Source organism: Aulonocara sp. 'chitande type north' Nkhata Bay, linkage group LG9 (assembly GCF_057382095.1).
Source record: "Aulonocara sp. 'chitande type north' Nkhata Bay isolate Kocher_YH1m ecotype deep benthic linkage group LG9, A_spYH_male_GT1.1, whole genome shotgun sequence".
Lineage (NCBI taxonomy): Eukaryota > Metazoa > Chordata > Actinopteri > Cichliformes > Cichlidae > Aulonocara > Aulonocara sp. 'chitande type north' Nkhata Bay.
The window spans coordinates 10,000,941-10,025,852 of NC_141352.1; the positions used below are offsets into that span (position 1 = coordinate 10,000,941).

Sequence of the window (24,912 nt, forward strand, 5' to 3'; positions counted from 1 at the left end):
GAACAGGTTCGGCCATCGCACAGTGGAACAAATTTTCTTCTTAAATAAAAATGAAAAAGGGTTACCTTAAATGCATCATGCTTTTAGTTTGCAAGTTCATAAGCATTTTCCCTTTCACAATCAATTCTACCCCCAGGTCAAAAACATGTATAGGAAAATTTCCCTAATATAATATTATTTATATATATACCCGTCTAGCGGTTAATTGCGTAAGTGCATGGAGGCAGGACCTCACAGCAGAAGCATACTCCATAATGTGTTGTACATTATCATATGTAACGTGGTATTTTTCAATTATTGTATTTACCAACATCAAGAAGTCTCAAGCAAAGAAAGACCACACAATGGTGCATGTTTAAACAAGGAGAGTTTACTGGTCAAAATTATTTATTAAACAAATAAACCATTTTTTTTAACCACCAAAAAAATAAAAAATAAATAAAAAATAAAAAATACACGTTCAAAGCAACACAACGGCGGCCCAATATCAGATAGAATTCCACTCTGTAGAGTGAGTGGGCAATCATAATGAAGCAGTTGGTTTTATTTTGTGGATTCAAGCTGCTCTTCATATTTTTGGCCACCAGATGTCACCAGAGAGGACTGTGTTGAAAAGCTTCGAGTAATGAACCGTTTTTCAATACAAGCTTCAGAAAGCTTCATTTGGCCATCACTACTTTCTTGCATTGGTCTATTATTTTCTGAATATGTACAGTCCATGTCACCTGTGACAAAGTGGGTGAAAGTACGATTTGTCCATATTCTTAGTTAACATTCTTGTTTTGATTTAACCATATTTCGCATGTAATCTGCAATAGGCAAACATCTAATATCCCGGGTTTGTTTATGTTTTGCACTTTTACAGATTATATAATATAACATCTTGGTTTAAATCAATTCATACAAGTTTGTTAAGTTAACATGTTATTTACTTCAACTGTTAATTTGTATTGTTTAGAACCTACCTTACCTACCTGTCTTCCAGAAACAAAAGGAGGAAATGTAGTTTTACTTCCTGCTTTATAGCTTCTGGGTTCATCTGAGGTCACAGGAAGAGACCAAGTGCAGAAGGGGAAGAACTCTTATAATTTAATAAAGTTGATTTTAGAGGGTTTATGGATAAATACATTTATTGATGTAATATGTATTGATTACACCATAGAGTTTATGTTGCTAGTAAAGAGTGGCAGTAGAGGTTTGAATATAATCATGTTCATCTTACCTACCTACTGAATGGAATAGTCGAGAGGAGAAATTGTTTGGTTAAGTGGACTATTTAAGCAGAACTCAGGTGTTTGAGGAGAAAGGTTCAATCGGTGTAGCTGTGTGCAGTTTGACCTTAATTTCCGTTGATTTAAGTTCACTTATGTTTATTTGAACTGAGTTAATTTGAGTTTCTTATTTGTTTCTTTGTAAATATTATTTGGGTCACAAAATGGTGAATAAATCACTTGCTACACTGGACAGCATCAGCCTCCTGCACTTCTTTGGCCGCTTAAGTCAAGTCCTACCACATCACCCTTTCATCAATCCACAACCACCAAAATTTAAACTGTTTTACCCTTTCTAATTCTTATCAATATAATCTGACCCTGATGTCAACACCAACTCTTTTTCTTGTAAAAACCATTATTTTAGTCTTATCAGCTGAGAATTTAAACCCCCATTTATATGACCACTGTTCTATTTCTGTGATTGCCCCCTGCACTTTCTTTACCAAAAAGTCTAACCTTCGTCCTCTTGCCCACATTGCCCCATCCCACCCTCTATGTTCTTAAACACATCATTTATCAGCAGTGAAAACAATAACGGGCTAACTATGCTTCCTTGTGGCGTTCCATTTTCTATCGGCAAACTCTCCGAATAACTCCTCCCAATCCTCACTATTATTCGTCGGCCTTCCAAAAAATCCTTAATCCATCTGAACATTCGACCATTTATACCCATTTACCTCATTTTTATTAATAGACCTTCCCTCCACATCATATCATACACTTTCTCTATATCAAAAAAGACTCCGCCCCCTTCTTCCTGCTCTGCGGTGATTTGTTGCAGTGCGGTGGCGTGACACAACTTCGCTGAACACACACAAAGTACCTGCTCTTTCGTTTCCCTAATCCGGTCTTTAAGTGATGACGTGACAAATCCTACTTCCGGGCCTAAAGTAGTCTGCGTTTAATATGGCTTTTGTGTTGTTAACATGTTTAATGTTTTGTATTTTCTTCTATTTAATCTCAAAAAGCTCCTAAAAACAGTCAGTGATCACTGTTGACCTCCCTCGGCTTTTATTACTGCTAATCATTTATTTAAGCTCAGTTTTTAAAACCTTAGGATGTAACTACAGCCCAGCCCATGCAGCAGTATATGAATGACTAACCCAACTACCGCCTAGCTCGTGCAGCAGTACATTAAGAACGAACCACTTATTATGAATGAATTATCTCAGTTGTTCTCCTGGCTGAAGTTTGGTCCGTTTACAGCATCCTGCCACGCGATTACATTTGGTCCTCCTGACCACCGAGAATCCTCACGTTAACTTTTATTGAGTGGAAAAAAGTTAGCTTGTTTATATTATGCTAACATAGCTGTGTCGCTAGCGGTCACGTAGCACATTATTATATACCAGCTAGCCAAACTCCAGTAATCCTACAAACGTCACTGCTGTTTTGTTTTCTGTCTTCATTTATGTTGGAAGTGATAGCAGAGCTGTACGTCTTAATTTGTTTCGAAAATCCCGCAGTCAGGACATGCTATATTATATTTAGATGGAAGCTAGCGAGCTAACTTCCTGCTAATTTCTAACTGCGTTAAATGTCATAAATTCCATTTTCATGGATGACTGGATGTTAAACTCAATTGTTACACCTGGTAGAGCAGAACGCTGATCATTTTATTACAGATGAAAGAATTTAGACAGTTTTTCAACTCTCCGTGATGCCACACTGATCGTTAGGGACCTGCAGCGGAGTTTGAGCCCAAACACGGCTAGTGACGTCAGACTTAAAGAACGGATAGAGATCAATGACTGTAGAAAACATGGATGACACGACAGCGCGTCCTCCTATAGGGCTTTGTAGCGTGATGTCACAGGGGTGGGCGTGGAAAGGATTTTGGCCTGATGCGCCATTTTCGGGGTCAAAGCAAAGCGCAAGCAAAAAAGGAGCGAAGGCACACACAACAGCCATGGTTCGTTCTTGCTGTGTGGTCGGCTGCAATGTTCGATCACTCGACCGGCAAGACAATAAGCTTGAAAAGGGTTTATCTTTTCATTCTTTCCCAACCTGGAAGCAACATGAGGCAGCTCGTGTATCGATGTTACCAAACGAAGGCGTCTAGCCTGGATAGCAGCTGTGAGACGAGCTGACGTGCAGTTCTCTTCCATCTCCAAATATCTGTTGGTGCTCCAGACATTTTCATTCCGGTAAGTTCTAAACATGTTCATATCACTCTTTATAGCCTATTAGTTTTATTTTCGATGCGCTCTGAGCTCATAGCAAATTAGAACAAACATCCTACTGAGTGATTTTGCAGAACTACCTTCTATTTATAGAGTTGCTAATTATTTGGCATTATTGCAGTAAACCAGCCGATGAAATGGGTGAAGCACATCATGACTGGGTTCCAGCTCTACACAAGGGACCTGCTTCAAACATACTACCATGCCAATCAGATTACTTCTTCCATGTGAGGGTGAAGAGGTGACCCTTCTGGATAAGATGGTGAAGGTTTGCTGCATTTGGTGAACAGTGTGATAATAAAACCAGGGAAAAATGAAACCTGCTCCTGTTAAATATTCTTGTGCTGTCTAAATAGCGGTAATTTTTCAAAAGATACAGTAATTAAAGTAATGTTAGTAGTGGGTGATATCATGTAAACTGTCATGATTTTGTGTAAACATTTTGTCATTTGTAAACTATAAATGACATGGATTCTACATTATAGAACATCACATCAGTTACAAAGTGGTTTTAATTTTTTTTTTTTTTTAAAAAGGCAAAAATTATTGTTTCTTTATTCAACGGAATTACAAGCAGTACAACATTTTGCGGCAACGACAGACTTATGGTCGAGTCAAACTATGGAGCCTTACATGAGCCTGACAGTCCATTATGTTACCAGGGACTTCACCATGAAAAGTCGGTGCTTACAAACTGCCTTTTTCCCCGAGGATCACACAGGCGAGACTCTAGCACATGGATTAAAGGAGGGCCTTATCTCTTGGAGTAGGAAAAAATGGTGTGCATAACAACAGACAGTGGAGCCAACATTGTGAAAGCAGCATCCCTTAACTGGACAAAGCTTCAGTGTTTTGGCCACAGACTACATCTTGCTGCTCTTGTAAGTTGATAATTTTTTTTTTTTTTTTTAAACAAAAACAAAAAAAACAATAGCTGTATGCTAGTATGATGTATATTATAAACAACAATAGCAGCATTAATAATACTACAAAAATAGTTCATATTAATACAGCTGTATGTATTAAACAACAATAATAATTAGGCAATAATGATATTGATAATGATACTGTAAGATTTTAAATATAATAATAAATTAGTTCATGACAAGAACTGATTCAAATTTTATTTTTTCTTGTTAGAGAATGCAATGAAAGATCCAAGAATTGATCGTGCTGTAGGTCTCTGCAAAAAGCTTGCTGGCTAAGGCTTCAGAAATAAGAAAGTAGTCGATTCTAGTATAAACATTATGAGGTGGAGAGTAAAAGGAATACTCCCTGTCTTCTGGATGCATTGTCTGCCAAATATCATTCAGACCTAAATCTGAGGTCATCTGCCTTATGGCAACTACAGATTTACTCTCTGTGCCTCTCCTAGGAAGTGATCTATCTAGGTCTTGATCCAGTATTTGATTAAAATCTCCTTCTACCACTATTTGTGCACCTTCTAATTCCAAAATATACTGTGACAGGTTATGAAAAAAGGCGGGTATGTCTGCATTAGGTGCATAGATATTACATAAAATTGTGGGCTACTTCAGTTACAGTTGGAGACGGAAGAGGGAACTTGCTGAGGCCCAAAATGAGCTTAAGCTACCAGAGCACAAGCTTAAAATGGAGTGTCCAACAAGATGTGGCTCCAGACAAGCTATGGTCCAGAGGGTACTTGAACAGCTACCTGCTATTTCACATGTTCTCTCCTCTGATCGGTAGACTAGACACCTGGTTCCAACATGGCAGGATGTTGAAGTTCTCAAGGCACTCAACAAAACACTCAGCCCACTGACAGACTTCACTGATGCCCTGTCAGGAGAGCAATATGTGAACATCTCAGTGAAACCGGTTCTCCACCTCTTTGAAACATCAGTTGTGGCTGTGCAGGAAGATGACTTGGATCTCACACGATCAATTAAGTCCAAAGTCCTGGGGTACCTTCAGGAAAAGTACAGTGATCCAAACACACAGGAGCTGTTAGACATTGCCACATCTCTGGATCCAAGATGGACTACATCCATGAGGACAAAAAAAAAAAAAAAAAAGCCAGACTGACACATGAGATGACTAGCATAAATTCAGTTGTGGTAATTATGTTTACATCAGATCACATCAGACTCATAATGATATTCACACATTTTAAATTCTTAGAAAAATTTTTATATTGTACTTTATTATTTTAAAGGTATTACTGTGGTGTGGAACAGAATGTTAAGATTAGTTGAGTTCCACCTCAACTGCATCCCCGGCTGCCCCCATGAAGAAGAGCCGAAAGACCTTAGGCAGCTTCCTTAAAGCAGCAAAAGGCAATGAGACACCATCCCAGCCTGAGCAAGATGTCGTCTCAGAACTACTGTCATATTTGCTCTTAAGCAACATTGATAGTGAAGCGGACCCCTTAGTCTGGTGGAGGGAACACAAGGGAGAATTTCCAAGACTGTCCATACTGGCAAAAAAATACCTCTGTATTCCTGCCACAAGTTCCCTTTCTGAAAGGGTGTTCAGCACAGGGGGGACATTGTAACGTGTCTCCGTTCCTCACTGAAGCCTCAAAATGTTGACCGACTTGTGTTCTTGGCAAAACACCTTTAAGCAGCTGGCTGCATAAAAAAAGGACTACGTTCTCTGTTGTGGTCCTGCCATGGTCAACTATCATATCGTCATGTCAAGCGTTATATTTTGTTAATATTTGTGGTTTACATTTTAAGAAACATACCTATTACCTACCTCTCTCATCACCTTACACACGCAAAGAATACTGTTCAAAATGTTATTGTTAAAGTATTGTAAATATTAAATATTTTGTACGTAAGCGTAGACAAGTGAGACATTTATTGTTTTTATGTTCAGTCTCAACTGTTACGAAGTTGATGTGCAGTTAATAAGTGCGATAAATATTTATATTGGAAAAAAAAAATCGAGAGAGAATCGTGATCTCAATTCTAAGCAAAAAAAATCGTGACTCTCATTTTATGCAAAATGGTGCAGCCCTACGTACAAGTACTGAAAAATTATTTACTAGTACTCACCTATCATGTGACTGGAGAGTGCAAACTCCGCTCTTGTCGTTTTCCATCAAACACTCATTAAAACAGCAACCTGCAGGTATGTTAGCGCACTCATTCCCGGCTATTGACGCCAGAATTAAAGACTGAATAATGGTTGTAGTGAGTCATTTCTCCAACTGCTGGCACAAACTGGTTTTACATGAAAGTACAGCCCAACACAAATTTAGCTTGAATTTTTTTTTATTTTTAATTTATTTTCGGTATCAAGTCACATCAGTCGTTGTTTCAAAGCCTGTTGACCAATTTAGTTCATATTAGAAGCTTCACGAGCAACTGGTGTAAAATTATTTGGACTTTTGGGAGAAAAGCAATTTAAGAGCACAGATTACAAAACAGGAGGATTAAACATGAACATGGAATTCAACTGAGGTAACTTATGAAATGAATTAATAAATAAAAAACATTCATGTTGAAACAGAGCATCAAAGGTAATCAAAGAAAAATAAAAACTTGACGTACATATTTATAATTTCAGCTTCCTGAGTGTAACATTCAGGATTACTCACTGCAGGTCCGGAAATAAGAGCTACCTCATCAGATCCAAGTGTGAAATCAGCTGAACTCTGTGGAGCCTGATCAAGGTTTTTAAGTCTGACCCTCCAAACAGGACTTTGCTGTCTCTTCAGATTCATTGTGATCCAGAGACTCCAGGTCTGCATGATGACGCTGATGATTGCACAGAGCAGATAATGAAGTGAATGTTTTTGCACATTGGTAACAGTGAAACTGTTTATTTGCAGCGTGGTATCGTTTGTGTTTGGAGTATGAACTGAGATTCTTGAAGCTCTTGTCACACTGGTCACAGCTGAAGTTCTCTTCCATGTGTGTACTCTCATGATCGTTACGACTAGTTGAACGCGAGAAGGTTCTGTCACAGTGTCTGCATTTGTATGGTTTCTCTCCTGTGTGGACTTGTTTATGACTTTTAAGGTGACCTGCAGTGGTGAAGGATGACCCACACTGGTCACAGACATGCTTTTTAACCCCACTGTGAATAAGTTCATGTATTTTTAATATACTTGGTATGGGGAAGCCTCTCCCACATTCTTTGCAGTAGCTCATTTTGTCTCCAGTGTGTCTACGTTGATGTAGTTCTAGACTTCGATGATGGCTGAACGTTTTTCCACAAAGGTCACAGCGAAAGTCTTTCCCACCACCACAGTGACGACAGGGTTGAGAAGTGGATCCATCTGTGTCGCTCTGCTTCTAAACAAAGACACAAAGACAGTGTGAGTCAGTCCTTCAACATTTTTATCCTGAACATCACCTGAAATAAAGAGCAGCTCTGCCAATATTCGGTTACCTTTTACTGTTTACATTATAACACTCAACTTACTGGGTGAAAATGTCTCATCATTTGTAGGTAATCTACTTAATGGAAAGACTGATTTTTAAACCTAAGGATGCGCTACTCTGCATGCCACAAGAAAGTAACCCAAAGCTGCTCTCCAATGTATCCACTGGAGTGTGATTGTTAGATAGAAAAGGAAGAATCTTTAAAAACATATTTTTTTCCAACATCAGGAAAGTTTCAGAAGGTTTGTGTGAGGTTTGACTGAATATTCTGTACATTAAGTTTTTATGTCTCGTTTAGCTTTGAAATTAAACTATATTCACATAATACTTCAAAATAAGTGCAAGTCTAAAAAGAAAAATACATACCTCACAGTAACTGCACTTGTAGAGTTTTTTTCTGGTGTGGATCTGTTGGTGTTTTTTCAGGGAACTTGGCTCTTTAAAAGCCTTATCACACAGGTCACATTTATAAGGTCTCTCCTCAGTGTGGCTAAACATGTGGCTTTGTAACTGTGCATCTGTTGTAAACAGTTTGCCACACTGATCACAGCAGTAAACATCATTGCCCGTGTGAATCCGTAGGTGAATATTTCTGTACCCTACATGGCTGAAAGTTTTTCCACAAATGTCACAGCTGTACGCCTTAATTCCAGAGTGGGTAACTTGATGTTTTTTTAAGTTTTGGGACTGGGTAAATGATTTTCCACACAACTTACAGCTGAATGCCTTAATTCCACTGTGAATGAGTTGGTGTGTTTTTAAGCTTGCAGCCTGGCTAAAAGACTTTCCACACAAGTCACAGTTGTATGCTTTAACTCCACTGTGGGTGACTTTGTGTATTTTTAAGCTTTCAAGGTGGGTAAAAGACTTTCCACACAAGTCACATCTGTATGCTTTAACTCCACTGTGGATGAGTTGATGTCTTTTTAGGCTTCCAGGATGGGTAAAAGACTTTTCACACAAGTCACATTTGAACGCTTTAACTCCAACGTGGATGAGTTGATGTGATTTTAAGTCTGCAGCCTGGGTAAAAGGCTTTTCACAGAACTCACAACAGTACGGTTTAACTCCACTGTGGATGAGTTGGTGTCTTTTTAAGTTTGCAGGACAAATAAAATCCTTCCCACACTCCTCACAGCTGTATTTCTTCTCCCCCTTTCTTCTGTGAGGTTTGTCGGCCTCCTGAGAGCGCTGACTTCTCGCTCCATGTTGGTCCTGCAGTGACAGAGATACAAACAGAGGCAGTGAGTGAAATGCAGTCGTGGAACAAACTGAAACTCCATTAGTGGAATTAAAGTTGTCAACAAACACATTGTAGTTGTTTTACCGCCACCTTCTGGTGATAGTATCACATTGCAATGATGTGCTACAATGAAGAAATATTGATCACTGGAAAAAAGCTGTTACATGTTTAAATCATGCTTTTTATTTGTTTTTGTTTCTAATGTCTCTGTAAAGCACTTTGAATCACCTTGTTGTTGAATTGTGCTATACAAATAAATTTGCCTTACTTCATAAAAAAAAAAAAAAAAAAAAAAAAAAAAAAAAAACTGAGTTAAACTGATAATAAAGAAAATGGAAAGAAAACATTATTGAAGAAATTGTTTGTTGGGAAAAAATATTTCCTCTTTGGAAAAGTTTGAGTTGAACTGATGACATTTGTGGAGAAGGGAAATTATTTTACTGCTATTGTTAAATAATTGTCATCAGTACCATTGCATTAAGAATATAATCTGGAGTTTATATTGCATTCAGGGGTTAAACAGTGTGTCTCTCAGAAAGACTAAGTTGCAGGCTGACAGGAAGTTGCAGGTTTGCAGAGTGTGCCTTTTGCAGAACTGAAACCGAAAGCAGAGTCTAAGTGCAGGTTATTTTGAGGAGCATTTGAGGACGAGACACAGACAGTGAAGAGGTGACACAAAGAGCATGTGAGGTCAACACATACACACATATTAGTTAGACTTATTTAGAGGAGAGATTAGTTATGTCTCGACAAGAAAGAGGAACAATTCATTTTAAGATAAGAACGGAAAGTACCAAGCCATGAAAATAGAAGATGATTTTCTAGGTGAAAAGTCATTCTGGTGTTGATCTGATCTATGTATAAAATGTACCGGTGACGCATGAAGGGGCGTCAGTAAACAAACCCTGATGCTATAAAATATCTGTTCATGCTTTGATTAAGTCGAGGACTACTGGCTGTCTGCGTACAGAGTGTCTTCCCACACGTGTGTTCATTAAAATCATTGTTGGACCAAGATCCTCTGGACCAAGAGTGGTTTGTACTCTCCCTCCTCAATTGTGAACCTTAACACATTGTTCCCCCCCCCCCAAATTGTGTGCTGATAAAATATGATCTCCGTATTTTCTTGTAACTTCTGTGGTTTCTGTTTATGAAGTACATTCTGCATGTGTGGAGGAGCCCAGGATGGAAAATATAAAGCTGCTGTTAACAACCAGCTGTGCACAGTTTTAATAACAGTAACTGAGATACTTTTCTCACCTCCTGTGTTGAAGTCATTGTTTCCTCTGTAGTGGCTGAGCTGAGTCCAAATGGCTGAAACTGTTCCTCTGCTGCTCCACTAGACTCTTCTCCTCCTGTTACTCAGCTGGGACACAAAAGTATAGATATGTATTTTATCCCTGACAAGAAGAAGCAGAGCAAATAAACATTACTACACTCAGTGACAACAATACCTATGAAGCTTCAAGGTGAAACCCCAGAAGCAACTACAAAAAGAAAGTCATCAGCTGCAACAAGAACTTGAAAAAGTCACTGAGCTCCCTGCATACCACCACCTTTACCCAGGGGATGCTGCACCCTGTATATATGGACTTCCATATATACACACAAAGAAGGAGTCCCACTCAAACAAACTTACACTTGATCCAGATGAAACTAAAGTTCCCTTTGATGTAATCTCGCTTTTCACTTATATAGGGCTTTGGAGCGTGATGTCACGGGGGTGGGCGTGGAAAGGATTTTGGCCTGATGCGCCATTTTTGGGGTCAAAGCAAAGTGCAAGCGAAAAAGGAGCGAAGGCACACACAACAGCCATGGTTCGTATTTGCTGGGTGGTTGGCTGCAATGTTCGATCGCACGACCAGCAAGACAATAAGCTTGAAAAGGGTTTATCTTTTCATTCTTTCCCAACCTGGAAGCAACATGAGGCAGCTCGTGTATCGATGTTACCAAACGAAGGCGTCCAGCCTGGATAGCAGCTGTGAGACGAGCTGATATCCAGTTCTCTTCCATCTCCAAATATCTGTTGGTGTGCTCCAGACATTTTCAGTCAGGGTGAAGAGGTGACCCTTCTGGATAAGATGGTGAAGGTTTGCTGCCGTTTTGGTGAACAGTATGGTGGTAAAACCAGATAAAATGAAACTTGCTCCTGTTGAATATTCTTGTGCTGTCTGAATAGCGGTAATTTTTCAAAAGATACAGTAATTAAAGTAATGTTAGTAGTGGGTGATATCATGTAAACTGTCATGATTTTGTGTAAACATTTTGTCATTTGTAAACTATAAATGACATGGATTCTACATTATAGAACATCACATCAGTTACAAAGTGGTTTTAATTTTTTTTTAAAAAGGCAAAAATTATTGTTTCTTTATTCAACGGAATTACAAGCAGTACAACATTTTGCGGCAACGACAGACTTATGGTCGAGTCAAACTATGGAGCCTTACATGAGCCTGACAGTCCATTATGTTACCAGGGACTTCACCATGAAAAGTTGGTGCTTACAAACTGCCTTTTTCCCCGAGGATCACACAGGCGAGACTCTAGCACATGGATTAAAGGAGGGTCTTATCTCTTGGAGTTTGGAGGAGGAAAAAATGGTGTGCATAACAACAGACAGTGGAGACAAACTGACTGAACGCCAACTTTTTTTCCACTCATTAAAAGTTAACGTGAGGGATTCTGGTGGTCAGGGACAAATGCAATCGCATAGCAGGATGCTGTACACGGGCCAAACTTCAGTCAGGAGAACAACTGAGATTATTCATCCACAATACGAGGTTAGTCATTAATATACTGCAACAACATGGGAATAGAGCAGCTGCGAGAGAATTCAACATTAATGAATCAGTGTTACGGAAGTAGAGGAAGAGCAGTTTTTGGCTTTCCCCATATTTCTAAAGTGCTTCATCTCTTTGCTATGACTGTCGCCATAATTTGCAGATGATAATGGTTGTAGCCGCTGCGATGCTTTCGACCAAAACAGGCACAGCTTGATGACATCATCAACATGCGCTCTCTCGATAGAGCGATATAGTCAAAATCTCTATCGTTGGTCAAATTTATATCGTTTATATCATATATCGTTTATATCGCCCACCCCTATATTGTACCTTAATTTGTTTTTATACAAGTGCGTGGAATGAGTCTTCAGTTGAATGTTTTTTTAAGAGGCAAAAATACTTAAGTAAATGGCGAGTCGAATTTTTGTCATTTTTTTCCTGTTTTTGCTGATCCAATTCGTGACTTAAAACCGTGATCCGATCCGAACCGTGAGATTTTTGACCCGTTGCACCACTAACAGTGACCATCAAATCGATGAGAAAATATTGCTGAAAACGATGTGCTGGGAGTCCGCTGTTCTCACCGGCTCTAGTGATCCTCAATCTCCCGGTCAGCTATGGAGCTGGTGGGTAAAAGACATCCCCAAAAATGTCGGATCACTTTGGAAATGTATATCTTGCTGAATCGAGCAGATATCTGAAGCTTACACAGCTACATTCACATTAAAATAACTTTTATTTTGTGATTTTAGATATAGAGTAATATTTAAGTTTTAGCCGCGCTCATCTACCATTGCCGTGTTTGGCGTTTGGATGAAATGCATTCTAGGATATTTAGCTGTACTAAGTACACACAAGTCACCACCAATGCATGCTTGATAAAACAGGAGGAACGAGAACACATCTAGGAATTTTTCACGTTCTCAGCTCGATGCGTACTTTAAATCAAGTCTTCAATGGCTAATTCCAGGCCCAAACTACTTCGCCTTTAATAAGGCTTTTGTGTTTTTAACATGGTTTATTGCTTTATATCTTGTTCTACTTTATCTCAAAAAGCCCCTAAAAACACTCAGTGATCACTGTCGGCCTCTCTTGGTCTTTATTACCACTAATCATTTTAAAGCTCAGTTTTTAAAACCTTATGATGCAACTACCGCCTAACTTGTGCAGCAGTACATTAAAAACGAACCACTTATTATGGATGGATTATCTCAGTTGTTCTCCTGACTGAAGTTTGGCCTGTGTATAGCATCCTGCTATGTGATTGCTTTTGTCCCTAACCACCAGAATCCCTCACGTTAACTTTTATCAAGTGGAAAAAAGTTAGTGTTCGTCCTTCAGCTTCACTGTGCTAATGTTATGCTAACGTACCTGTGTCGCTAGCGATCGCGTAGCACAATATATAGCAAATAGTCCAACTTCAGTAACCCTGCAAACATCTCTGCTGTTTAGTTTTCCGTCTTCATTTATGTTGAAAGTGATAGCATGGCTGTACATTTTAATTTGTTTCACTAATATCTCAGTCAGAACATGCTATATCATGCTTAGGTGGAAACTAGCGAGCTAACTTCCTGCTAACTTCTAACTCTGTTGAATTTCATAAATTCGGTTTTCATGATGCCTGGTGTGGAGATACAGAAATTCTTTTATTGCTGCCATATAATCTGCATCATTATAACTGCATTAATAACATTCTTTACAGCATTATTTCATGTAATAATATTTCTCACAGTATTGATATTGCATTACAGTTGTTTATTGAAGATGTCCATTTGAGGATCCTTCCATTATGTTAACTTTTATTACAAGTGCGGTTAGAAGTATTTTATACACATTGCATATCTGTGCTTATTTTGAGTTGATGTTCGGTTCATTAAGGGTCTTAAGCTTCACTGGCGTGACTGTCCAGGTGATACATGCTGAGGGAAACTAGAACATAGAAGGATGATTGCATGCATGCTTAAAATACATATAACACATATAATCTAGGAATGTGTCCGGCCTGAGGCCTTAACTCATTTGGTGTCTCACTATATTTTACTCTACTTGCCAACAGATGAGCAGAGTCAATAATTAGCCCCAGAGACCCTGAGGGCTTGAAGCTTATTACCTTGTATGGAAGGTGTTATAGAAAAGAGAAGTTCTATGTCTGTTTATAGCCATTAAAGATGTACAAGATGCACCATTAACTGTGACTAATGTCTGGAACCTATTTTAATCTGTCATTCCCACTGCTTTAGTCAGAAGACATATGTTGATCTTTTCTCTGGGCTGTTAATAAACTCATCGTTTGATTGCACTTTCCTGGGGCCTCCGTGGTTTGTGACACTGCTCTAGATTGATTGATTTTGCGACACTGGATGTTAGACTTAATTGTTACACCTGGCGGAGCAGCAACACTGATCATTTTATTACAGATGAAAGAATTTAGACAGTTTTTAACTCTCAGTATGCCGCAGTGTTCGTTTGACTTTGGGACCTGAAGAGATGGAATTTAGGACCCAGATAACTCGCGTGGCTCCTGACTCCATCAAGCAATGTGCCTTCATAACTTACCAAAGTCGTACTAAAACATTCTTTGAAAGATTTCTGCACGCCATGTGCTATGTATAATCGGTCAGTAAGCACAACCATAATTCATACAAAGCACACTGTCGATTTTTAAGAAAATTAAAGGATTTTAAGTGTGACTTTAAAGTGTGTAAAGTACATTATATAGAAGAAAGAATATACTATATCGTCATATATATCATTACCGCACATGCTTCAAATTATACCGTGATATAGATTTTAGACCTTATCGCCCAGCCTTAAGTGAATCCTGCTTGTGTCGTGTTATTCAGGATTGCAAACCGAGCAGTATTCACTGGCTTTCAATTTGTTGTGTTTGTGGATATATTACTGAATTTAATTCTCCATAAAATCATCCCATTCTCCATAAGATTAAGGTCAACCATTGAACGGCATACATTTTAAAGTAAAGGCTTTAAAACAGAGTTAGTACAAACATCATTAATGTCACATAACTTTGTCGACATGTGGCCACCAACAATACTTTAATGTTCTTCATTATTAAGCATTTGCACATACAGTGGGGCAAAAAAGTATTTAGTCAGCCACCGATTGTGCAAGTTCCCCCACCTAAAATGATGACAGAGGTCAGTAATTTGCACCAGAGGTACACTTCAACTGTGAGAGACAGAATGTGAAAAAAAAAAATCCATGAATCCACATGGTAGGATTTGTAAAGAATTTATTCGTAAATCAGGGTGGAAAATAAGTATTTGGTCAATAACAAAAATACAACTCAATACTTTGTAACATAACCTTTGTTGGCAATAACAGAGGTCAAACGTTTACTATAGGTCTTTACCAGGTTTGCACACACAGTAGCTGGTATTTTGGCCCATTCCTCCATGCAGATCTTCTCGAGAGCAGTGATGTTTTGGGGCTGTCGCCGAGCAACACGGACTTTCAACTCCCGCCACAGATTTTCTATGGGGTTGAGGTCTGGAGACTGGCTAGGCCACTCCAGGACTTTCAAATGCTTCTTACGGAGCCACTCCTTTGTTGCCCGGGCGGTGTGTTTTGGATCATTGTCATGTTGGAAGACCCAGCCTCGTTTCATCTTCAAAGTTCTCACTGATGGAAGGAGGTTTTGACTCAAAATCTCACGATACATGGCCCCATTCATTCTGTCCTTAACACGGATCAGTCGTCCTGTCCCCTTGGCAGAAAAACAGCCCCATAGCATGATGTTTCCACCCCCATGCTTCACAGTAGGTATGGTGTTCTTGGGATGCAACTCAGTATTCTTCTTCCTCCAAACACGACGAGTTGAGTTTATACCAAAAAGTTCTACTTTGGTTTCATCTGACCACATGACATTCTCCCAATCCTCTGCTGTATCATCCATGTGCTCTCTGGCAAACTTCAGACGGGCCTGGACATGCACTGGCTTCAGCAGCGGAACACGTCTGGCACTGCGGGATTTGATTCCCTGCCGTTGTAGTGTGTTACTGATGGTGACCTTTGTTACTTTGGTCCCAGCTCTCTGCAGGTCATTCACCAGGTCCCCCCGTGTGGTTCTGGGATCTTTGCTCACCGTTCTCATGATCATTTTGACCCCACGGGATGAGATCTTGCGTGGAGCCCCAGATCGAGGGAGATTATCAGTGGTCTTGTATGTCTTCCATTTTCTGATGATTGCTCCCACAGTTGATTTTTTCACACCAAGCTGCTTGCCTATTGTAGATTCACTCTTCCCAGTCTGGTGCAGGTCTACAATACTTTTCCTGGTGTCCTTCGAAAGCTCTTTGGTCTTGGCCATGGCGGAGTTTGGAGTCTGACTGTTTGAGGCTGTGGACAGGTGTCTTTTATACAGATGAGTTCAAACAGGTGCCATTCATACAGGTAACGAGTGGGGGACAGAAAAGCTTCTTACAGAAGACGTTACAGGTCTGTGAGAGCCAGAGATTTTCCTTGTTTGAGGTGACCAAATACTTATTTTCCACCCTAATTTACGAATAAGTTCTTTACAAATCCTACCATGTGGATTCATGGATTTTTTTTTTTCACATTCTGTCTCTCACAGTTGAAGTGTACCTCTGGTGCAAATTACTGACCTCTGTCATCATTTTAGGTGGGGGAACTTGCACAATCGGTGGCTGACTAAATACTTTTTTGCCCCACTGTAAATAAGTGACATAATACTCAGTACTTCCTTTTCAAAGTTTACTCCTCGGCCACCCACTTCAGCCGTCACACGTATTTTCGTGGCAAAATTATCCACATCCTCCACAGCGCTATGAATTGTGGGATATATGGGACCATGAAGTCTACACCAGACCACACTTCAAATTTGGGGCCATCGTTGGCGCATTGGTCGACCGCATTTGGAGTACCACTTCGAGTTGGGACAGCTGTCGCTGTGACGTAACTGGTCTCCAAATGCGCACTACGAAGAGTGTGGTTGCTGGATTGGAACACAGCCCTAGGGACTTGCAGCGGAGCTTGGGCCCAGGCACGGCTAATGATGTCAAAATTAAAGACCGGATTGGAAAACTACTTGGTCTCCGACTGATGCCGTACCACGAGTACGGAAGTATGCACAAGTACGCATAAAATGTCATTTCCGGGATAAAACCGCAAAGGATTGTAGGTGCGAGTGGCAAGCGGTACTAGCGCAGAGAGGCTTTCACAAGTAAAGTCACACAACGATAAAAAGAAACATGAAGAATGGCAAGAAGCTGTTGCATTATTGTTGCATTAACTGGCAAGGGCCAGTTGCATGACAGCCACTGGAAGCCGATGGGTAAAGAGAACGTTTTTTATTGGATTCCGATGTGGAAGAGAAATTGTTCAAGCCATGTTTCCGAAGCAACAAAGAGTCGACGAATGTCGACGTAATCATGGCAGCCCTAGCTGCTACCACAGCAAGATTTGATCAGTTAAGAAAAAGAGAGCAATATCAAAACAGCCACGAAAAGTCAAGCACATATGTGCCCAAGTGTTGTATTGAAGCAATCAAGTGATGAATAACGGTTTTCCAGTAAGTTGTTTTGATATGTTTTTTTTATTGCATTGTTGATTATTTTTTCACCGAAGCAGCTAATAAAGTATGACGGAATACAATTTAGCCTCTTTTTTGGAAGATTCTATAATAGAATGAAACAATAATGCCAGTTATAAACAAAGATAATAACTGAATGAATTACGAAACTCATTTTATTTCTATTAGATCTGAAAATGTTGTGTAACACTACAACCTGAAACAACAATTAGATTGCGTTGGCCTGTACAGGAGATAAAGGACAAAAATGTAACAACAGCTGTGAAATGGAATAGTCCAAATCACCAAAGTAAACTGGACCTGGGCTTGTTGCAGGGATCTGAAGTCACTAAACATTTTGTGAGTGTATGCACTCACACTTAGGACCATATAATAATAAATATGTGCGTGATGAAAGCTGGGCAGCACGCTAACGTCCTTACTCCACTCTGTATGCTTGTATGGGTCTGACCCTTTCACTCCTCTGATTTTGTTCCTCTTTTTTTTTTTTTTTTTGCCTTTTCGTGAAGTCTGGCTTTGTACGGACCTGCCGTGTTCACATATATGTTTTTGGGGCAAATAAAATGCAAGTAGGGATTAGGACCGCAGAATGAATGATCACCGGTGCTGGAAATGCTAGCGCCTGATGGAGTTTTTTGATTTTGTTGCCACCCACAATGCAATGCGCCAAAGTCACGTGGTCTGTCAATCTCTATTGAGACAGGCCCAGAGTGATATGAAACGATAGATGTTTTCCTATTGTCAACCGATATGTTTCGTTATAACGAGCAGCCCCACACCATGGTTTGGACTCGGTGTGGCCGTGGGCCGCTGTAAGCTATCGCGTCGCCATTCCAAAAATACACTGCAATACACTCTCTCTTCTCTCAACGTGTTCACATTAAACCGTGAACAGACACCGAGGAGAGCAGCAGAAGACCTCATTCAGGAGCTAAACTCAACATGAACTGAACTCACAGTAAAGTTAGCTCGGTGCTTACCTTTAGATGAGCCCACAAACCGAGAGAAACTCCGCGATGAAGCTGCAACTCTTTCCAAACACAGGAAACAGATCAGCGTGAACCACGTCGGTTCACGCTGATCTCAGCTACTAGCCAGGAGACAAGGGTGGGCAGATGGCTGTAGATATCGATACAAACGTTGGTAGTGGTATATGATCGGTACTTCGGTTTTTTCTCTCCTCTAAGTTCAGTACTTTACTCCCGTTTCATGAAAAAGGAGCTCTTTCTGCTCGTCTCCTCTGCGGTACACTTTACTCCGCCCCCTTAGTTCCTGCTCTGCTGTTATTCGTTTCTGTGCGGTCACATGATGGAGCTACGCTGAGAAATCACATTTTTGAGATGAGAGCGTGAGAAAGAGTATGGAACGCCAGGACTGCCATAATGAATTAATTAAATACACCATTAAATAATTTATTAAATTTGGAATTAATTAAAAGAGGAGCCCCATGTGGAAATACTTTATGGCTGGAAGTGAAAACACTGAGATAAAAACAAATCTAATAACTTCATACTGTCACTGGGTTCAAACTAAAGAAGTGCTCACGACAAATCATGAGTGAATGAAACCATGACATAATAAAATGTTTGTTAAAGCAACCAAGAATGTCATCTTTGTGATAAGTTTGGTGTGAATCTTTGGTAATTCATGGGGTTTGCTTTGTCTTTGTCGGCTTTCTCACCCGATGGCACGTAGACCAACAAAGCTCAGAATGGACTGCAAAAAAAAAAAAGTGCACATGTAAAACTGCAGTGTTAAGTGATGCGGTTGTAAAGTTTGAGTGCACGTCTCTGGAATGGTTGGCAGTATTAAGGATGATTTTTGTTAAAATCATATTGATATGACCCCGTGAATTATTCGTAGATGACCATTAGATTAGTTTGATGGGTTAACACAGAGAGCTGAAGATATCGTGGATATGCTGACCTCGCTCCGTGGTATACAGGGCCGTTTACCCTCATGATTAATATTCACAATAAAAATATTAGCCGAACATCATGAAGTCTGTATGTGTTTCATACTGTCGAACAACCTTTGTACAGTTAAAGCCAGCAGTTACTACATGATGGAAACACCAACGTTATTTCTTTTAATACAGTTTGTGTTTCGGTGTGTCGGACAGGGTCGTCTGCAGTACGGGGGCCCCACAGGGAACGGTTCTGGCTCCGTTCCTCTTCACCATCTACACTGCAGACTTCTCCCACAATTCCACCCAGTGCTTCCTGCAGAAGTTCTCTGATGACTCTGCAATAGTCGGCCTCATCACTGATGGGGACGACAAGGAGTACAGAGGACTGACTCAAGACTTTGTGGACTGGTGCCAGCTGAACTACCTCCAGATCAACGCCAGTAAAACCAAGGAGCTGGTGGTAGACTTCCGCAGGCACAAGCATTCTCCACTGCAACCACTGAACATCCAGGGTATGGACATTGAGGCTGTGGACAGCTACAGGTACCTTGGTGTTCATCTGAACAACAGACTGGACTGGACTCATAACTCAGACGCCCTCTACAGGAAAGGGCAGAGCAGGTTGTACCTGCTGCGGAGACTCAGGTCGTTTGGGGTGGAGGGCCCACTCCTGAAGACCTTCTATGACTCTGTGGTGGCTTCTGCTATCTTTTATGGTGTGGTCTGCTGGGGCGGCAGCATCTCTGCTGGGGACAGGAAGAGACTGAACAGGGTGATCCGAAGGGCCAGCTCTGTCCTAGGATGCCCTCTGGACCCAGTGGAGGTGGTGAGTGACAGGAGAATGGCGGCTAAGCTGTCATCCCTGTTGGACAACGTCTCCCACCCCATGCAGCAGACTGTGACAGCACTGAGCAGCTCCTTCAGTGGGAGACTGCGGCACCCACGGTGTGGGACGGAGAGATTTCGCAGGTCTTTCCTCCCCACTGCTGTCAGACTCCACAACAAAGACTTTTGCAGCTGATCAAACACACACATCCACACATGTGCAATAACACTAAGTGCAATAATCCTTTCTGGCATCGTTGTATTTTTACTCAGTTGTATATAGCATTCGTATTCTATTTTTATCTTATTGTATATTTTTATTCTATTTTATTCTACTGTATATAGTATATTATTTTATTCTATTCTGTACAGCTGTGTACTGTATTTATTCTTATTGTATTCTAATTTTTGCGTCATAACTTTTGCACTGTCCACTTCCTGCTGTGACAAAACAAATTTCCCACGTGTGGGACTAATAAAGGTTATCTTATCTTATCTTATACACAGGTCAGGCTGAGTATTCAACAAAAACCCAAAGATCAGATGTTAAAGGGCCTGTATATGTATAGCGCTTTACTAGTCCCAAAGGACCCCAAAGTGCTTTACACGTCCAGTCATCCACCCATTCACACACTGGTGATGGCAGCTACATTGTAGCCACAGCCACCCTGGGGCGCACTGACAGAGGCGAGGCTGCCGGACACTGGCGCCACCGGGCCCTCTGACCACCACCAGTAGGCAACAGGTGAAGTGTCTCGCCCAAGGACACAACGACCGAGACTGTCGGAGTCGGGCGAAGGCCAAGGCGAACTCCCAACTCTTGAGCCACGATCGCCCCGAAATAATCTGATTTTTTTGCTCTCTCTCCTCCTAAACATGTTTTTAATGTTAGTTATGATTCAGAACTGGCGACTTAAACATTTATGACACATATGAACATTATGAAATAAAAACCCGATAAATATAACCTCAGTAAATGAAGTCAGTGTACTGCGGGGGTTATGGCAGCTGAGTACCGGGGCCTGCGCTTTGAGGCGAGCGGGTCTCTCGCACGCTTTGCCGTAAGACTGGGCTGGGCAGACATCTCCGAAATCATCAAAGCACTTTTGCAAAGAGGCTGTATCTTGACAAACCGACCAGACACATGAAGATTAAACCGCTACATTCTCAGCTAAAAAAATATTACAATGGTATTTGGTGACACACAAACTGGGTTTTTCAAAGTTCAGTTCTCTTAGTTTCCACATGCCGGTTGTTGATATCCAGTAACGCCTTCTAAAAACAACGGCCACCAGGCTAAAGCAATGGTTTTGACTTGATTAGCGTTAACCCCGCCCCCTGGGTTTGATGGGTGAGGTTGACAGATAAAATAAATTCATGGTAAGACATGAAGAGTCAAGTGTGCCAAAATGAATTAATTAAATACACTATTAAATAAGTATTGAAATGTCTCAATAATTAATTAAAATGTGAAATAAATAATTAAATGTGTCAAAAGTATTTGTTTAATTATTTACAATTTTCATTAATTATTGTCAGATTTTGAGTGAAAAACCTCCTTCCATCAGCAAGGATATTGATCATAAAAGGTGGCTGGGTTTTATAGCATGACAATGATCCCAAATACACCACCCATTTTGATAAACATGTTATTGCAAACCATTGTACGTGATGGCTTAAGTTATTTAATTTCACTGAATATGTGACACAAGCTAAAGTAGCATTATATTTTTATGTTTAAGACACGATGATGTTTCTAAATGTAACGGCCTTCATTATAATTAGTTCTCATGATGTCGACGCTGAGCGATCCTGATGGTGAACTTGGAATCTGGTCTTAGAAGTCTGATGTCATTAGCCGTTTCCGGGTACAAACTCCACTTCAGGTCCCAAAGTCAAACGAACACTACAGCATCATTATTTATTTTCTTTTTCTTAATATATATAACTTGGCTTACCCTTTTTAGTTTTGTTAATATTGGCAATAGTGAGAAGTGTTATTGTTGGGCTTGTGAAAACAAAGTGTATATAACAAAGTATTGAGATTAACTTTTGTTATTGACCAAATGCTTATTTTCCATCATTATTATATGTTATCCAAAGCAGTTAGAATCACATTCAGTACATGTACACCAAGCTACTGTTTTTCTAACAATTACCAATGATTTGAATATCAGAGCAAGAAACTTGTGACAGACAAAATATGAAGCACATTTTAGTTGACTAATGGAAGTTTGTGGGTGCAAACAGAGGCAAAGAGAGGCTCAAAAATCTGGAGGACAGCCACAGCTAGAGTGAAAGAGAACCAACACTGACAAGCAACCATTCACCACACTTCTGCTCAAGCAGACATGGTACATATCAAATATTTAAAATATTCCCTCTCGCCCCTTGAATGTCCTGCGTAGTATCTTAGTTGTTCCTAGGACTGCACTCTACTAGACAAGGGTCTCTGATGGTCCCTAAATTGGGATACAGCCAGGGAGTTCATGCTCGGACACATACACGCCCACCACTCGCTTTTGCTCAATGAGGGACTGGAGCATGTAATACGTGCTGTTCCAGTGCGTGGGAACTCGGCACCTGTGATTAACCCCTTACCTGCCGCTCAAACATAGACATTTCTCAGACCGGTGTATCGGTCCCCGTTATCGGGGGACTTGTAACGAGTACTTTAGAAAATGTGGTGTTGAGGCCGATACCAGATACCAGTATTGGTGCATCCCTGCTTACCATAGTGATTATAGTCAGGTAAAAGGAGAGTCATTTTCATGACACTAAAAACTCTTAAGCTCAATTTACCCTTCTGTACATAATAATGTCCTTATGGATTATGAAAGTAGTCTGATTAATCTCACTTTGGTTGTTAGAAAGCACAGCTTGTTTGCAGTTTGGAAGGAAAACTCATCCGTTTAGCATCTTAAACACACCCTTTGCAAACTTCATACCTACAGCAAGGTTTTGAGATAAAATTTTATGACCTTATTTTCCTTGAAGAGAATTTCAGTTTATAATAAGCTGCAGGAACCCTGTTCAGTGTGATCGGAGAACAGCCAAGTCTCCTCTGATAAACCTCCACCTCTGCCACTGAAAACAGTTGATCTGAACCTGAAATCATGGCTCAAACTACACATTTTTCACATCAAACTGTTTAAGAAAACACTAGACAAAGCATTAGTTATATTTGATGAACTCTAAGTGTATCAGGATTTCATAACACAAACTTCAAATCAACAAGAAAACAGCTGCAGAACATGTGAATCAAAATACATTCAATAACATGTGGACTTCAAGGAGAGCGTAAAGACACTAAAGAGAAACTAGGCAACGACAGGTTTCAAAATCTTTAAAATGGTCATTATTCCCTCTATAAACAAGTACTTTTCAATAATCCAAATTGTAACTTTTGAACCACCAATTCTATATTTGGATATTTTTTAATATATTTGGTTTTCTGCAAACACTGTCCAATGGGTATATAGTACTGCAGCAACTGTAAGCCCCTGCTTACATGTTTGTACCGAGTAGGAGATGCTCTGTATGTTATTGTACATCTGTATAACAACAATAAAGGGATTCTATTCTATTCCAGCTTCCTGGATGAAACATTCAGGATTATATACACTGCAGGCCCAGAAATCAGAGCTACCGCATCAGATCCAAGTGTGACATCAGCTGACACTTTTTACAGGAGACTCCACCTGAACTCTGTGGAGCCTCAAGGTTTTTAAGTCCGACCCTGAAACCAGAAGAGGATCTTTCTGTCTCTTCAGATTCATTGTGATCCAGTGATTTCAGTCCTGCATGATCACGCTGATGTTTGCACAGAGCAGATAATGAAGTGAATGATTTTGCACATTGGTAACAGTGAAACAGTTTATTTACAGCGTGGGATCGTTTGTATTTGGAATTTGAACTGAGATTCCTGAAGCTCTTGTCATACTGGTCACAGCTGAAATTCTCTTCCAGTGTGTTTGTTCATGTTTGCTACGACCAGATGATTGCGAGAAGCTTCTGTCACAGTGTCTGCACTTGTATGGTTTCTCTCCGGTGTGGACTCGTTTATGCACTTTAAGGTCACCTGGAGTGGTGAAGGATGACCCGCACTGGTCACAGACGTGCTTTCTGACCCCACTGTGAATGACTTCATGGTTTTTTAATTGACTCGGTGTGGGGAAGCCTCTCCCACATTCTTTGCAGTAGTTCATTTTGTCTCCAGTGTGTCTACGTTGATGTATTGTTAGGCTCCATTGATTACTGAACATTTTTCCACAAAGGTCACAGTGAAAGTTTTTCCCACCACCACAGTGATGACAGGGTCGAGAACTGGATCCATCTGTGTCGCTCTGTTTCTAAACAAAGACACAGAGACGGTGTAAGTCAGCGAATTCCTTCAACATTTTTATCCTGCACATCGCCTGAAATAAAGAGCATCTCTGCCCACATCCAATACATTTTACTGTTTACATTATAACGCTCAGCTTACTGGACAAAATAGACTCTTCATTTGTAAGTAATCTACCTAATGGGAATGGTTAAACACCTAGATGCTCTACTCTGGATGCTGCAAGATACTAACCCCAAGCTGCTCTCCGATTTATCCATTGGAGTGTGAATGTTAGATAGAAAGGGGAGGAGCTTTTAAAACGTTACTTTTTCCATCATCAGGAGTTTCAATAGATTTGTGTCAGATTTGACTGAATATTCTGTACATGAAGTTTTCATGTCTTATTTAGCTTTGAACCATTGTATACTTCCCTTTGTT

General features: G+C 40.2%; 1 protein-coding gene across 3 annotated transcripts in view; it reads right to left on the reverse strand.

Moving 5' to 3' along the window:
• Positions 1-6,677: 6,677 nt before the first annotated feature.
• Positions 6,678-24,912, reverse strand: part of LOC147321616 (uncharacterized) — a 33,204-nt gene continuing 14,969 nt past the window's right edge. Inside the window, exons 1-4 of one of the 3 annotated variants that reach the window (XM_086305686.1) lie at positions 18,394-19,019; positions 10,316-10,455; positions 8,179-9,027; positions 6,678-7,722 (exon numbers count right to left, since the gene is read on the reverse strand). In XM_086305686.1, coding sequence (XP_086161812.1) covers positions 7,102-7,722; positions 8,179-9,027; positions 10,316-10,333 — 1,488 coding nt within the window. In that variant the 5' untranslated portion in view covers positions 10,334-10,455; positions 18,394-19,019 and the 3' untranslated portion in view covers positions 6,678-7,101. Of the gene's footprint in view, positions 7,723-8,178; positions 9,028-10,315; positions 10,456-18,393; positions 19,020-24,912 lie in introns of those variants that run through there. The other 2 variants (XM_086305685.1, XM_086305687.1) reach the window with 2 other exon arrangements.